General features: G+C 40.6%; 1 protein-coding gene across 2 annotated transcripts in view; it reads right to left on the reverse strand.

The window, feature by feature from the left end:
* Positions 1–18: 18 nt before the first annotated feature.
* The window catches only part of ZBTB5 (zinc finger and BTB domain containing 5), a 30,127-nt gene continuing 12,280 nt past the window's right edge, over positions 19–17,865 (reverse strand). The window contains exons 2-3 of one of the 2 annotated variants that reach the window (XM_079113530.1): positions 9,797–9,836; positions 19–4,446 (exon numbers count right to left, since the gene is read on the reverse strand). In XM_079113530.1, coding sequence (XP_078969656.1) covers positions 2,412–4,442 — 2,031 coding nt within the window. In that variant the 5' untranslated portion in view covers positions 4,443–4,446; positions 9,797–9,836 and the 3' untranslated portion in view covers positions 19–2,411. The remainder of the gene's footprint in view (positions 4,447–9,796; positions 9,837–17,865) is intronic. The other variant, XM_079113529.1, reaches the window with a different exon arrangement.

Raw genomic sequence — 17,865 nt, forward strand, 5'->3', positions numbered from 1 at the left:
TAATTAGAGGCATAAATATGACAAATTTTTTATTTCAAAATCTCAAATTTTGACCAGCATAGCACCACTGACATGGGCGCCCTGATGAACTTGATGTGATCACCAGAAGAGATTCTACATGATTATGCCAGGCTGTGATTAAGGCTAACCAATCAAAACTCAGGTCCCCAACACCAGATAATCCAGGTACAAACTCTAGACCATAGGAACCCAGGGACTGGTTTTCAGGGAACCTTGGAATTAGTTTTTAAGTGCTACTGCATTGTCCAAGGACACTGGCCTGCAATCTTGCTTCTCACACGTAGAAATTAAGAGGTAGATGAGATTCCAGGTTCCATCCAGCAGTGGGAGAGGCAAGGCGCCAGGAGTGTCAGAGGCAGGCCCCAAAGCGGAGTACACTTGAGCGCGAGCAGGGGCAAGGAGGTGGGCTCCTGGCAGCACCTAAGATGGAAGGTGAGGAGGGCCACACTCTTCTGCCTATGACACTGGCTCCTTGCCCTAGGCCTAGGCTGGGCCTCCTGCTCTCCATGCTGACCCACCTGACTCCTCACAGGACGTGGGTCCTACGTCACATGGTGGTGGCGGCTGTAGAGCCCCTTGCACCTTGTTCGATCAGGACTGCTGACAATGAGCCACACACACAACTGGATTTCACAGATGACCCCATATCCTCCAATGGTCTCTCTCCCATGTCTGCTCAAAAGGAAAAGTCACAGGTTTCCCTTTGGGCTTTCCTCCCTGGGAATCAGTTCCCAGGAGATGCCAAGCCCTCTGTGAACATTATGGGTTTCTCCATAGGTTTGAAACTGCACACACTAGATTAAGAGGAGAAGACACGCTCAGTTTTGTTTTAGGCTCCACACAAATACTTCGTTTTCTAAATGTAAGAACTGAATAATTTTTCTGAAGTATGCACAAATGGTTTAGTATCTCTGAGAAAGCCATATAAAAAAATAAAATGAACTCATGGTCATGCATGAACTGAAGTGAGTTCTACAGAGATGCATGAACCCATGCTGTTTCCCCTGGTTGTATGTGAGCCGGGATGTGGCCTGACACAGGTGCCACCAACAGCCCTGATAGCATGTGTCAGAGGACAGCAAGGTGAAGCTGGGCAAGTGAGGCAAGAGGGCCCAGAAAGGCCCTGGGCAGTGACCCAAATACTATTCCCAACAGTTCTGAATGCTCCTAGGTGACTTCTGTGCTATGGACCACCTAACTCTCTTTCAGAGCCTGGAAAATATTGATCCATGAACATTACCTCATTTGGATTTTAAACAACACTCAGTATTCGGCTGGGTGAGCAAACTAAAAGTTTAGGGTCTATACTTTTAAAGTATAGTATATAACAGTAATAAAACCCATGGAGGGGTGGCATTATTTTTGGTTAGTTTGTAACTGAAAACAGTAATCTAGGCCTGGGAGAGATGCCATAGGGTACAGGAAGAAAGGAAGCAGAGAAGAGGCTTGTCTGTGGGTGGGATGCTTCAGACTGGACTGGCCTTCGAGGTCTGGATGGAGCAAAAGATAAATGCACCATAAAAACCCCACAAAACATGACTCCACATCATCAGAACAAAGACAAACACTAGCTCTTTCCTGACTTTCAAACATGAACTGTAACATCGGTAATACGAGTTGGTTAGAATACTGCTAAAACCGCACATACAGAAACAATACCTTACTTGTCACTCCATATAAGTACAGACTCTGTTTACAACTTTGTCTTTAAAACCAGCAACTTTTAAAACATCTATCCAACAGAGATGTATTCAAAAGTATATACACCTATTAGTCTAAGAGAATGCTTGCCCTGGACCCAGTGTCAGCACCAAAGTGCAGTGTCTGTGACTGCAAATCAGACAAAAATAAAAAATACAGTACTTTCTGAGGCCTAGGACTAGTTCAGGATACACTTTAAAGCATTTCTGGCAGACAGGCATGTCCTCAAGGGCCCTCCTTTCAGACAGGCACCAAGGTGCCACCGGTTACACATAAGTGTACTTTGCATCACTGTACAGGGATACAATATTCCCGTTACATATAGGATATGTAATTAAATGCTTCACAGAGCTTTACAAAAATTGCTAAAAAATTTTTTTGCACTTCAATTTTTAATTTTTAAATGTGCCACTTTTAACATCAATTACAAACTACTTTATGACTATGTCACTCAACCCTAAGGAAGAACTTGGTTCCAGGGATCACATCCCTCTCCCCAGATGTGCATTTCACTTGGAAATGCTGCAGCACAAGTGCTACACGTAATAGTCGTCCACTTACTAGTCACTGAAAATTGCAAGAGCCACTGGGCAGTGGAAGCCCTCAAACCCAATGGCATTAACCACCCACCAAAACCAATTTCAGTTTTAGTCCCACAACTGGCCACGCTGTCTCCCGAGGACAAATAGTCAGAGCAAAGTGCTGGGAAGATTGCTGCTCTGCCAGCGCAGGCAGGTAGTCTTGGAATGTTTATACAGGTGACTGGACTGACTAAACCTCTTGCCACACTTCAGGCAGGCATAAGGCTTTTCACCTGTGTGAACACGGATGTGCTTCTTGCAATCAGTCAATGTCAGAAAAGTTTTGCAGCAGATTTTGCAGGCATACTTGCGAGCTCCCTCTACAACTAAGACATTGTGTTCTGATAAGGCCTTCTTGCACTTTGACAGGACATCAGCAGAAGCCCTGGTCAACTGTGGGGGGCCAGGCTGGGAGGGATGGCCATTTTCAAATGAGGATGTGGTCCCATTCATCATTAGCTGGGAACTGGCAGAGTTTTCTGGGATTTGTGAGCTCCTGACGGAAGTCACAACTGGCATTTTGGGAGCTATGCGGCGGTAGTATGGAAAGTTACTGGCTCCTCCTCGTGGAGAACCCATCATTACCCTGGAGAAGGAGGAGTGGAGGCCCAAACCAGACCTGGAAAAATCCATCCCAAACTGTTCTCCTTGGTAGCCTGAAGTCTGCACGCAGGGTAGGCCCATCACCTCCTGCATGGGCCTGACGAAGTGGGAGTCTGCAGGCTCGCTGAATGGGTTCTCTACATGGGAGCCCGGGGCAGAGGAGGGCCCGCCCGCAGGCCCAGCCTCTGGACTTAACAAGTAAGGGGCCTCACCCTCTAACCTGCAGTCACTAGTGGTGTTCGGAATGTTATCATCATTGTTTTGATTTGCACTGAAGTTACTTCCTCTGCTCTTGTTGAGAAAATTTGAAATACTGAAAGTGGACTTATGTTCTAGGTTATTTGTAACTTCCAAAATGTGGATGTCACCTACCCTGTCCGTGCTAGACTGGGGATCTGAAAAACTCCGATCACTGCTTTCAGGGCTGAGGTCTATCTTCTCTGCACTGACCACAACCCCTTCCACTTCCACAGACTCACTGCCTTCTGCTTGAGAGGTCACATCGCTCACTTCATCCTGAGGCTCAGGTGAGCTCAGGGGCTCAGATTTCACCACCACCCTCATGTGCTCCTTCTCACCAAGGCCAACCTCAGGATTCTCACACTGGAAGCCACTTTTCTCAGTTGCAGCTTCCTGCTCAAAAGTAGTCTCCACCTGAGTTGCACGAGAGGCCATGGACAACTGTGCCATGTTACCAGCACTGTTGTCAGATTGGCTGGGCACTTGGGCATCTTCTTGAGCACCAAAAGTCTGGTCAAACATCATAGTGCTGTCTTCCTGGTTGTCAGTCATTCCATCAGCTTTAGGATTATCCACAATTTTCAGAGAATCTGGTGAAAAGAACTCCTCTCGAGAATGAACCCCTGAAGGCCCATTCTCTGGGGTGACATCTGAAATGGCAGACTCATCCATGGAGGGTCGCAGGCGCTGTCTGGCCCGCTCCTCTGCAGACTGCTTGCGCTTATGAAGGCGTCGCATGGGAAAGGGTGTCCGCTGGTCCAGGTTACTGCGCATGGATGAGCTCATGGGGGCTGGCTGCTCCTCACCGCTCTGGCTGGAATTGAGGGCTGAGCTCACGATGCTTAGTCCCAGCTGCTGCAACATAAAAGAGCGCTGCATGCGGGCACTCTGCTCCTGAACGCGCTCACTGGGGGGAGACATGGGCAGCGTCCTTGTTGTTAGGTAATGTTTACATGCCTTAACAACAGAGTTCAAATGCAGGTGAGAAGCTGCCAATAAGACATCCATAACATTGCTCTCCCCCAGCATGAGGGTGGAGGTATACATCATGTCAATCAGCGCAGCAAAGGCCTCCGCTGTCACTACTTCGCTATCCAGCTGGATCATGTTCATGGTCTGATCTCCCTCTGCCACTGAGAACAGAGCTCGAAAATGCGTGCTGCATGCTGCCAGCACAGAGCGGTGGGCTTTAAAATGTCTATTCCCCACGACAATGACACAATCACACAGCTGGCCATGAAGTCTCTGGTAGTTCAGCTGCTGGAAGATCTGCTCAAAGTGGCCAGGAAAATCCATGATCCTATAGGAAAAGCAACGATAGAAAAGCGTTACGACTTAGAGAAACTTAAGACAAAGCCAGAACTCAAAGGGCGAGACCAAAAGAAAGGTGTGGATGGCTAAGCCTGCACCTGTTAAAATCCTGTGATGTCTCCAATAATGGGCACACAAACTAAGAATTAGTCAGATAAGGAGCAGATGCCAATTTGTGCACACACGTGGGCTCCTTACAAGCTCCCTGTAATTCTTCCTATGACCCACTAAGAATACCAAGGGCCTGAGTTACCAAAGACGAACGTGTGTGTGAAGGCATATTGATCTCACACAAGTTGTTAGCATTCTGCATTCCCTGGGAGTAGCAAATGAATGCCAAGAGATTCCAGTCTCCACAACCTTAAGTAAACAAAAAGGGCAAAGCAATATTAGAGTGGAAGATTTCTGGTTCTAGATGGTAGTGAACTGCATACATGTACTTTCCCCATCCCATTCCTGAAACACCATTAAAAAGACACTACAGCCAGTTCTGGTGGTGCACACCTGTAATCCCAGTGGCTTGGGCTGAGGTAGGAGGATTCCAAGTTCAAAGCCAGCCTCAGCAACATAGTGATGCCCTAAGCAACTCAGTGAGACCTGTCTCTAAACAAAATATAAAAAAGGACCGGGGATATGGCTCAGTGGTTAAGTGTCCTGGGTTCAATCCCTGGTACCAAAAAAAGGACACTCTAATTTTTGGTTCTGTTATTGTCTTAAAGGCATAAACCCCAGAAAAATCAATGGCATTTTGGAAGCTGAAGAGCAGGTGGATGAGTGCTGACTTTGCATACTCAAAACACCAACTTTTAAATTGGCAGTGGATAAAACAACCTGACGTATATAAATCCCTCTCCCTGAAGGCTCAGAAACAAGTGGCTCAGGTCCCAGAGGTGAGATGAAGACAGGAGGCCAGGCTGAAAGTCTATTCAATTTAAAAAAAAAAAAAAAGGAAGAAAACTACCATGGGCATAGAAAAGGTAAATCTACAGAGACAGAGTAGATGAATGCTCCTCTGGGGATAGGATTAAGGAATGAATACAAATGGAAAGAGGGATTTGGGGGTGGGCATGGCAAGGTTCTAATTCTAAATGTCCTAATTACACTCATGGTATACAACTAAAAAATGTACTAAAATATGTGAGTTGTATACTTGTTAACAAGCTATTTTATATATATGTATTATAACTCAAGAAAGCCCAATAAACTATACATCAACTTAAAAAAAAATGGGAAAGGAAAATAAGATGAATAATCTTGATCCAATGTAAAATTTTCAGAGTCCATTTTGAAGTATAGAGTTTGCATTAAACTGTTTTGACTACTTTAAATATCAATATATCTTTAATGATATTACAGCTTTCCAAAGCTGTGTCTGGAAATATTTAAATGTCTGTACAATTTTACCTTCTGGAGTCATTAGAAGAAAGAGCTTCTTATTCTTATCTGAGAAACTACTACATGTCCTAGAAACTTTGTGACTGATGATTCAAAGTCTCTACCCTTGACTTGGGATAATCTCTCATTATGTAGTTAAAAAAAACAGGGTCAGTAACTCCAAAGAGGCACTCTGGTCACAGGCTCTACAGCTAAAGGAGCCCTCTCCAGAGACTCAATCTGTGGCTTCTGGGATGGAGTTAGGCTGAACATGGCTAAGCCTCAGGATACAAATATGGAGACTGAATAGCTAATGCACCCAGGTTACTACAGATAAGATGATCAGACTCAGTTCCTCAAGGGAAACAGACTAGTAAACAGGCAACTCTAATAAAGAATTACAAGTGCTATGACAGGGGAATGACAAAGACAAAGGAGGGGTTCCTGCCTCTGGCAGTGGTGGCCTGCAGGGCTTGAGGAACTGAACCTGTACTCAGGACACTAGGTGACCACTGAGGCTGGATCAGACACTACAATGAAAGCTGAAGCTTTAAGTTTGCATATAAATGATGGGATACCCTCCGACCCCTTCAGCTAGCTGCTCAGTCACTTGCAGCCTAGAAGCACAGAGCCCGGATAATCTGATATTTGGGAAGCCCCTTCAATACAACAGGTAGGACCCATTTAGTTTCCATATGGTGAGACCCACCTGTCCCCACTCAGCTTCCAACCACAGTCAGTGCTTCACTCTTAAATGTGAACATTCAGGAACAACATAAACTGGAAGAAAAAACTTCTAATACAAAAGACAAAGCAGCAAATGGATGGGGTCAGGGAAACATTTGGAAGAAACAGAAGCAATGCAGGAAAAAGCAAAGAAAAGAAAACTAGGGGCTGGGGGTGCGGCTCAGTGGTAGAGCACTTGCCTAGCATGTTTGAGGCACTGGATTCGACCCTCAGCACCACACATAAATAAATGAATAAAATAAAAGTACATGTCCATCTACAACTAAAAAAATAAAAAATAAAGAAAAAAAACCTAAGGGGGGGGGGGAACACATGTAATTAACATCAATAGAGAGAAAAAACAGCACATCCATGAAATAATGTTTTTTACTTTTTTAAAAGAAGAAATTAAAAGTAGCAAAAAAATTGTGTGTTTGTGTAATCCTCCTGCCTCATCTTCCTGAGCCACTGGGATTACAGGCATGTACCACCAGGCCCAGTGTAAAAAGTTTTTTTTTCAGAAGTAACAGCCTTTAATGTTACAGGATTTGGCCCTCTAAATTACAAAGTTATTTCTCTACCCTAACCAAGTGTTGTAATCAATACAGCCCTCCCAGATATCTACTAGGTGCTTGAGACAAGATCCCTCCCAGTTTTCCTTCCAAACTAAAATTCCTAACCAGAAAACTTAAATTATACTCATGAAGTAAACATTCTCAACACCAGAAATAGGGTGAGGAACTCTTGCCTAACATTTGTATAGAAGTTCATGTTGACGAAAAGAAGACACAGGTTTCTCATTAAACTTTTGTTTTAATGGGTCTCAAAATTCTGTGACAGATTTTTGGTCAAGTTGTTTCCATTAAAAAGTACTGATTTTAAAAACTAATAACTTAAAACGGATACACACAAACAAAATGGTCCACAAGACATTCTTCTTTCCTTCTGAAGGTTTTACAATGCATTGTTGTCATTACCAGTCTTACTATTAAACTTAAATGGCCGATTAACACAAACAATTCAAGACTGTTCTTCCACCACTGATTAAGACTGGGGTGGCAGATGTTACGGGTAATATTCATTTAGCCTCTGAGCTTTCTGGGCAGAACTGGTGACCTTGCCAGCTCCAGTAGTGTTCTTGTCCACAGCAACCTTCTGCCTCATTTCACGAACAGCAAAACCACCCAGAGGAGGATAGTGAGAAGTTCTCAACACACATGGGCTTTCCTGGAAACATATCAGCGATGGCAGCATCACCAGACTTCAAGAATTTGGGACCATCTTCGGGCTTCTTACAGGAACGGCGATCAATCTTTTCTTCAGCTCAGCGAACTTGCAAGCAATGTGAGCTGTGTGACAATCCAGTACAGGGGCACATCGAGCACTGATTTGGCCTGCATGGTTCAGGATAATCACCTGAGCAGTGAAACCAGCTGTTTCCATTGGTGGGTTGTTTTTGTTGTCACCAGCAACACTGCCACGACAAACATCTTGGACAGACACGTTCTTGATATTTAAGCCCACATTATCTCCATGAAGAGCTTCACTCAGAGCTTCATGGTGCATTTCCACGGACTTTACTTCAGTTTTTTACAAAAGTTAGTAGAAGCGCAGGAAGAGAATGATTGAGGAACTCTCAAGCTGGGCGAAGTGACACACTCCTGTAATCCCAGCAGATGGGGAGGCTGAGGCAGGAGAATTGTGAATTCAAAGCCAGCCTCAGGAAAAGCGAGGCACTAAGTGAGACCCTATCTCTAAATAAAATACAAAATAGGGCTGGGGATGTGACTCAGTGGTCCAGTGCCCCCTGAGTTCAATTCCTGGTACAAAAAAAAAATAGGAGGCACTCTTATAAACAAAACAAAGAAGAAAGAAATTAAGTGAATGAATTTTTAAAAAAGGATTAATTAATGATGTCCAGCTCTGATTATAAGGAAGACAAAAAACAGAAAACCAAGGAGAGAAATAATTTATGAAACATCAAAACAAATTTAAGAACTGAAGAATTTGCTTATGAAGATTAAAAGAGCCCCTAAGTGCTCAATGATATGAATGAGAAAACAAATCCCTACACTTCCAGACAGTGACATTTTACAACACCTGAGAGTAAAGATCCTGAGTTGGGGGCAGGATGGGGGAGTGACAGGTGACAAAGAATCCGGAATAAAACTAACATTTAGGCTTTTCCAAAGCAACAATGAAAACTAGAAGATAGTTCCTTCAAAATTCTCCAAGAAAATTATTTCAAATTTAGAATTCCACATCCTGCCAAACAATCAATTATGAGAGTAAACCAAGGCATTTTCAGACAAGCAATAACTGAAAGGTTTACCTCCTTCATGTTCCGTCTCAAGAAGCTTCCAAAGGATGTGAAATAGAGAATAAATCAGGAAAAGAAAACATGAACAATATAGGAAACAGAAGATCCACCACAGAAGACATGAAAAGAGAATTCTAGATGATAATAAAGCTCGAGATGACAACTAGGCAGTGGGCCAAGAGCAACCAGTTCAGACTGGAGTCTAGAAGAAGATGGAGTAGCCAAGAAGAAAATCTCTAAGGAGGTTAAAAAAAAAAAAAAAAAAAAAGGAATAAATAGATCACCTGATGTGGCTGAGAATACTAAGTATTTAGCAGTTTCATCAAAGTGTAAAAACTATGTTATTAAAGAAAAGAAAAATTTTAAATGAGCCAATGATTAGCCCCAAGAAAAATTAGAGGTGGTTTAGTTGTAGCATACTAAGTGGTTCATTTGTGGACAAGATTTACAATATCACATGGGATATTGGGAGTTTAAGGGGAGACAAATTCACATGGGAGGTGGGTTAGAGATGTGTTAAAAAAGGCAGTTATTTAAAAAAATAACTATAAGCCTTATAGAATTATGTGGTTTTTAAAATATAAATATATACATGTAAGATTAACTTTTGGAGGGGGGTACTGGTGATTGAACCCAGGGTATTTAATCACTAAGCTATATTCCCAGAACATTTCTTTTTTTGAGAGAGGGTCTCTCTTGTTGCTGAGAGTCTGAGATTGGCGTTGAACTTGTGATCCTCCTGCCTCAGACTCTGGAATTGCTGGGATCATAGGCATGCACCACAGTACCTGGCTTAGATCCTGACATTCTAAAGCTATTACCCTTAGATTTTTGCAAATCTCCAAATTCACATATACTACTTTGGCATTTCACAAAAATTGCTACAAGTAGATATCAACATGGATGCCAAGCAGCTTACCAGGCTCAACCACTTGCTCAGGCCAAAGTTGTTCAGGATCCTGGGAAATAAAAATGAAATGGAAAACTCAAAATTCACCAAAACCAAGGGTTTATTATGGCAACTGAGAATACTATGCCATTTTGTTGGCATTTTGCTGGCATTATGCCTGTAAATAAATATTGGAATAATGTTATCAGCAGTAGCCACATGTTGGTCATATTTTTTTACTTCATTTTTTAAAACCTTTGATGACTTTCCAACAATAGAATATATCACCTAAACATACTTTCCAAATGAGGATGTCTGATCTTTACTATCAGGTATGGGAGGCAGTCACTGCCACATAACTTACTTGCTTTGCCAAGATTTCCTGCTGAGAGCAAAGAGCCAACAGTGGTGGGCAATGGCACACATCATCCTGGACCCCCACCCAACTCACAGCTCAAGATTTTGGGAGATTAAACAAAATGTAATTACTGCTCACAGGTCTGCGAGCCTCTGCCTTCAAAAGTAAGCTCATACTACTAAGTGCCAAATTCCAAAAAATGAGCATGTTGTAGTAAAATCATCCTGGTTTGAGGAGTTAAATAAACTAAACAGGGAGTTGTTGCAGAAGCTGTACAAGCCCCAGAGTTGCACTAAGAACTAGAGACCATGTAAACTTGGGTCCTATTAGAAAGGCAGCAGCAGACATTCAGCTTACTGCTTTCTCTCCTCTCAGAGAGAACCGAGTTGGCGAGGTTGCAGCAGCAGTCTTGGGTGGCAGTAATGGAGGTAGTGGTGGCAGTAATAATAAAATATAGTACAGTTACTCTCAAGTCCTCTACATTCTTGCAGTTATTATGCTAAGTACTTTTTATTTACACTATTTCTAATCTTCAAAACAACCCTGCCAGGTAAGATTTCCTACTTCTCAACTAAATAGCATTTCAACCCAACATTTTAATTTAAAAAAGGATGTAATATTCTCTCCAAAGCTTTTCTTTTGCAACAAGCAGCAGAAGTTATGAGAAAAAAAATAGCTTACTTTTAAAATGTCAATTAAATCTTGAGTATAAAAAGAAACCACCACCCTTTTCCACAAAAGGTCATTTGCTAAAATATTCAATCCCTACTTTCTATAGAAAAAGTATAAATAGCAAAGAAATTGTGGTTCAAGAAGCACCATTTTGAGAAAATTTTCCAAAGGCCCAGAGACCTCTGAAGAAGAGTCTACTGAGGTAGCTAAAATGACCCCAACGAAGACAGAGATTTAAATAATATTGGAAGATGGTTAGTGTATATAATCTTCTAACTTTTCATCGACTCTATGCTAAAACCTCCATTATAATTCTTAAGATCAACAAGTATTCCTCCAGGCTCTTCTCAAAATAATACTCTCGGGCTGCCTGGGACTCCCAGCTAGACTTGTTAGCTGGCCATCTTCAGGGTAGGGCAATAAGGAAGACTCAAGATTTCTCTTCTCCAGGGGCTCTGAAGTTCTGAACAGTAACAAGAGATGATCAAAACTCGAAAGACACCTGTATTCTACATTACTTCTGTATACAATTATCCTTTTGGAGATACTCCAAACTAATTTTTCTTTAATGGTCGTCTATTTTCATCTCAATATAATCATTCAACTTATGATCACTTTAGATTGGCAATGAAAATCAGTTTCACCAAGATCAAAGCTAATTAAGCTAATTAGAGCCAAAAAATTCACCAATTATATTATTCAACTGTCCCTCTCTCCAATAGTGTGTCAGAAAGCATCTCAGTATAAATCGTAATTCTCAATTAAATTACAATCAAGTCCACTTAAGCTAATTTAAACAGAAAGAGATTTGTGAGTAGATATTAGGACAATCACAAAACCTCTAGGAAGGCACGAAAACTACACTTGGATGCCCCAAAGCCAGAAAGGAATACCCAGTGACATCCAGAAACCATTCTAGAGAAAGCACTATTGCCACTGTCCATTCTGTCACCTAATGCTTTCCATGAACTCTGCTCAGAAGAGTACCTGCCACTGTTGCCTTTTAGACCAGAACGGTCCAACAGAACTTTCTGTGATGATGTGTTATCCTATATACTAGTCACATGGCTACTGGCTCTTGAATGTAGCTAGTGTGACTGAGGCGCTGAAGTTTTTGTTTCCTTTAATTTTAATTAATGTAAATGGTTACAGTTTTGGACAGAGTAGTTCTAAATGCACAATACTGTCCATTGCTCACATCTGCATCCCAATCTGCTCAGATACACAAAACCAAGGGAATGTAGTTCTTATATCTGCACTGCAGTTAACTATAATTCTACCTTAGGAGGCAGACTAAATTTTGAGGGACTCAAAATTTGCAGGCTATCCAAATGTAACCTCAAATGAAAGGTTTTCAAAAGATTCTGGGCAGCTGCAAATGACAAACATGCACTATGACATCCCTCTGAAAACTAGGTCTCCTCCACATATATTTAATGTGCAGGTGACTTTGGAAATGCCTAGTTTTACTGGGTAAGAGGTGACTGTTCCAGAAGTGAAGGAATCAAAACAAGAAAAGGACAGAAGAGTTGATTTTATACTTAACAGATATGCAGGCAATATAAAAATCTTCAACTAGTCTTTTATTAAGCTCTGACTACTATTCTGCCATGGGTTGTGCTAATAGAGTGAATTTATAAAAAACAATGACAAAACTCAACAGAGAAGTAATTTTTAAAATTTGTTTACTTATTTTAAATAATGAACAATTACCCTGGTACCCTAATAAGTGCTCAATAAAGTGAAATAACAATAATTTTTTTAAAAAATTACATGTCAACATTTTATAAAAAATAACAATTTTCTTAAAAAATGAATGGCATGGTTTTGCATTTCTGCATTAACAAAACAACTGGATTCTTATATTAGCTTCTGCAGTCAGATTTGTAATATCACATATCACATGGCCTCTGGAAAACTGCACCATACCCTGTTTAAAAAAGTAAGTTATCATATTATTATGAAAAGTTATGACCTTACAGACCCCTTGAAAAAGTCTGGGTGTGGGTAAGACAAGGGTCCCTGGTCCATACTTTGAGAACTGCTGATCAGTAAAATCTCTATCTTGGAAAGATGGGGGAATGAAGGATGTACTTAAAATGCATACAGAAAAACTGTCAGAAAAGGAGAAATCAAATTTTTGAAGAACAGAAGTCTCACCTGTAACCAAGGAGCAGTCAATAATTACTGCCTAAAGTAAAAAAATTAAGAATTAACTCCATGCATATTATTTAATATATACATATGTAATACCCAAAGAATTAGCTAAGAGTTGAAAGTGATAATCATGTAGGAAAAAACAACCACCACTACCACCAAAAGCAGGAAACAGGGAGAATAAATTAGGCCTGGTGTTTTGTCTTAATAAACTTTGCAGAACTACTGATTCTTTAATGTGCACTCAGCGAACTACATATGCTTGTGGTTAAAAAAAAAAAAAAGAAAAAGAAACTAAACAGACTGTAACAACTCCAACAATTAGAAAAAGCTGTCAATGATGACCACCCCCCCCAAAAAAAAAAGCATCAGTAACAAATATTTCTAAATGACAATCCACCCCCGCTTTTTGTGGTGGAGCTTGGGATCAAACCCAGGGCCTCATACATGCTAATCAAGAGCTCCACCACTGAGCCACGACGCCAGTACTCCATATGAAAATATCTTTCAAATGTTATGGAAAAGATTAATCTTTTATTATTGAAACCATTTCAGGATAGAAAGCTTCTCATGATGCAATACTGAAATAAACAGCTATTGTAAAACATACCAGGCAATGCAATTAGACAATAAAAACTGACCAATTTTTCTGAATGGAGCAATAAGGGTTCATGCATAGTGAGAGGGGTAATCTATTTCTGTGACTGCAATGACTGACTTTTAAGATAAGCTATTTAACATCTAGTAACACCAGCATAAAAGGGAGCCATGAGTTAAACCAAATTAAAAAGGCGGTAATGCACTAGTGGTATTTTTAATATATGTTTTGGCCATCCCAAAGTGCCAAAAGTCAATATTCCAAGAATGACTTGGAAACAGCAGTGTATTATAATGTTCCCAAAAGTGATTCCAAAGACTATGAATATGAAGAAAACTCAAGATTCATGCTGTTTTAGTTTAGACTCCCCAGAAATGGACTGTGAGAGAAAGATTTGAGTCCAAGTGATATCAAGGAGGTGCTCCCAGAAGAAACTGGGAGGGAGGACCAAGAGGGGAAGAAATAGCAGCCAAGGGTGCAATTTCAGATGAAACCTAGCTTTAGCCTGATCCAACAGGGGAGCTCTGGAATATTAAAAATGCCTGAGTTTGAGCAAACTCAAGGTAAAGGAACTGATTTTTTTTTTTTTTTTTTTTTTTTTGTGCCAGGGATTGAACTCAGGGGTTCTTAACCACTGAATCACATCCCCAGCTCTTTTTTTGTATTTTATTTAGAGACAGGGTCTGAGTTGCTGAGCTGGCTTTGAACTCACAATCCTCCTGCCTCAGCCTCCTGGGCTGCTGGGATTACAGGTGTGCACCACCACGCCTGGCAGGAACTGGTCTTTCATAGCCCTGCACCAGTCAGTCAACAGCGTAGAGACTTCTCAGAGGGATGTAAACTGCCAGGTACTCTGGCTCTCTGGGCTGTTAGAATAAGTGATGCCGGTTACCAAAGGCAGGCCCTGAAAGAGTCACAGATGTAAGCCATTAGAGGCAAAAGTTCAGAGAAGCTGCAGGAGTGCACAGAACTGGTATCTGGTTAGAGCCCAACAGTATCTGCTATGCATACTTGGTGCTATTTAAGAATAAATCCCATATGGATCAATAGATGCTGCAGTCCATTAGTAAATTATATTTTACATAATATATGTTACATTCTCAATCTCCCACTCCATTCCATAGCCATTCAGTGAATAAGAAATCTCAATTCCAAGAAAGAAGACAAAACCAAAAAGAATTTTTAAAATTTTATCCCTCATTTTTATATATATATATATATATATATACATATACTCTTTTAGATCTTGATAGACCTTTTTTTATTCATTTATTTATATGTGGTGTTGAGGATTGAACCCAGTGCCTCACATGTTAAGCAAGCACTCCACCACTGAGCCACAACCCCAGTACCTCCAAAAAAAAGTCTTAATTCTTTTGATTCTAAGATAGCACTTAGTGTTAAGAGGCCCACTGTTGTAAGTTAGGAAAAATTGCTTTAATGAAAATCATTAATAACAAAAAAATCATTAAAAAATGTTATCATAACATACTTTTTCAATTAAGCTTTCTGGCAATATCACACATAATAATGAAATAAATCTATTTAGGTATAAAATACAGCTAGATGTAGCTATGATAGTAGGTCAGTTAAGGCTTATAACCAATCAAACCCAACTCTAGCTTTCCTGAATGATAATTAGAAGACTCTCTAAGGACTCAAATATTTAGTTAGAGGAGGCTGAAGAATCAGAAATGAAAAGCAGCCAAAGGAACTTTGAAAGACTAGAAAGCAAAACCCACAGTAACAACAGTCCCATAGGAAGAATCTCCTCTAAGTACTATCCCTGTAATAAATGGCCTCCAACAGTTCTTTTGGTAATGACATCATCTGTTCAAGATTCAAAGTTCCAGGGAGAGCTCTTACAGGGTGAACTTATAGACCACCACCCCCACCCAATTGTGCTGGGGGAGAAAGGAGGAAGGGCCTTTCTGTTTTTACATCTGTAGGCTGGTTACTGACTTATCCACCTAATAAAACTATATGCATCAAGAGGTCAATATAATTCACTATCTAGAATACAGAAAGCAATGAAGGGAGAACAAATGCCCGAGAGCTAAAAAGTGATACTATATGATATACTAGGCAACAAAATGATCCGCTCAGCATAAGGACAACCACCCAAGAACTGGCATAGCTTAATTTATATTTCATGTTTTTTTACAAAAACTAGTCATCTGATATAAGGCAACATGTGTAGTAGATTCTATTTGCCAAGACAACTGGTAACATTAAGATCTCCCATTCTGTATACTTTCTTACAATGTGACATTGATGCTATTCTCATGGAGAGATGGGAGATCTAAGGGTTCAATCCCCAGTATTGCAACACCACCTGAGGAGGGACAGACAGACAGACAGACAGATATGGGATATGTGTCTGTTCTCCTAAAGTCAAGCATAGTCTCTGACTATAGCAAAAGTTACACTATGTGACTTGTGAGCTCTGCCATAATAGGGGACACAATTTTTGCCTCCTCTTTTAGGCTCATTCTTGGAACCACCACCATGCTGTCTTTTGAGAAAGCCCAGCTGGAATTAACCTCCAGTTATGTAAGTTTGCCTTCAAGATGAACAGTCTCTGATTATAACCATTTGACAGACCCCAAGAAACACCTTGCCGAATCCAGTCAACCCTAGAACTCTTACAGATCATAAATAATTTTTCTTGTTTTAAGTCATGAAGTTATGAGGTGATGTTACACAGTGATAAATACCCTGAATAATGTGAAAGTTAATATTTTCCCACAGATCAACATTCAGATACTATATCCAAAGAACACACACATCTTTTGGTCTGTCTACTATGGCTTTGAAGGAAATCGCTTCCTAACCATTCTTAGTTCATGTAATGAAGATAAGACTGTCCCAAGCCTTTACGTTTAGGAGTGGACAGATGATCCAGGGAGGTCTGAACAAGTTGCTACCCATTCCCATTGATTACTGTGATTCTTTCAGGGATGACTATGTGACCCAAGCCATGCCAATCACAGTTTGCACTGGAGACTTTAGCTGGTACTCCTCAAGAAAGAGATCTGTTTTCACCTGGATCACAAGCTATGGGGAGATTGAAATCTAGCACTGAGGATGGCCATTTTTTTTTCTATCTTTGAATGAAGTCAACACAAAAGAAAGCAGTACCTGAAGACAATGTCCTGATATTAAGACCCTGGGATCTAGCCATGACTGAAGTTAATGTCACCACAGGACTTAGTGTTTCATAAGGCAATGAATTCCCCTTGTACCTTAACCTAGTGTATTAGTTGATTTCCCATTAGTATCATGAAATATCTGAAGCTAGGTATTTTATAAAGAAAGTTTATTTAGCTCACATTTTTCAAGGCTGAAAGTTCAAACAGTGTGGTGCTGGTTCTGATCAGAGCCCTCCTAGCTATATCACCTCATGGTGGAAGGTATCACAATGGTAGGAGTTTGCAGGAAGAAGAGATCACACTGGGAGACAGAAAGCCAGAGAGCAGGGAGGAGCCAGTAATGACCTCCTACGTGCTCCACCTCTTAAAGGCCTCACCACCTCTTAATATCATCACACTGGGGACCAAGTTTCCAACACTGAATCTTTGCAGAACACACTTAAACCATATCCAAACCATTGGACCTGGTTTATGGTGGGTCTCTGCCTCACAGTCAAATATATGTTTAAACTACATCTCCCAGAAAAAAATCTAAATAATGGCTACTTTATAACCTTTTTGGGTCTAGAACGGCTATTTTAAAAATCCTGCTAGTTTGGAACATATTAAAACTTACTACTCTTTTAGGAAGGTTAAGACAGGAGGATCACAAGTTCAAGGTCAACCTGGGCAATTTAGTGAGGACCTGGGTTCAATCTCCAGAACGGGAATTTTTTTTCCCCTACTCTCTCCTCTCATAAAAGGGAACCAGGAATCAAGATCATTGTTAAACTCTCAAGTAATTTTAGCAAAGTCAAAGGTTCACTCTAAAGCTGTAGGAGAGCTCAAGCTGAGAAAAGTTTTACCCCAATTGCCTGGTTGAAGCCTTCCAATAAAGGAAAAAAGTTTCAGCTTTCTTCATATAATATGAGTCTATATTGCTGGAGTAGGTGTGGCAAACAACCCACCAATCGATAAATGTCTGACCCAAAGCAAGTGTATAATTTTTGTTATCTGCAGGAACAGAGTTTTACTAATTTCAAAATGAAATATAATTAAGAAAATACACTCATGCCACTATTATATTAACACGAATAATCAAAATTTGACTATTTTCTCAATAGATTTACTTTGTTCCTAATGTTCTACTTAGCCAGATAAAGAAAGTTCATTTGTTTTAGTA

This window comes from Sciurus vulgaris, assembly GCF_902686455.1.
Source record: "Sciurus vulgaris genome assembly, chromosome: 15".
Lineage (NCBI taxonomy): Eukaryota > Metazoa > Chordata > Mammalia > Rodentia > Sciuridae > Sciurus > Sciurus vulgaris.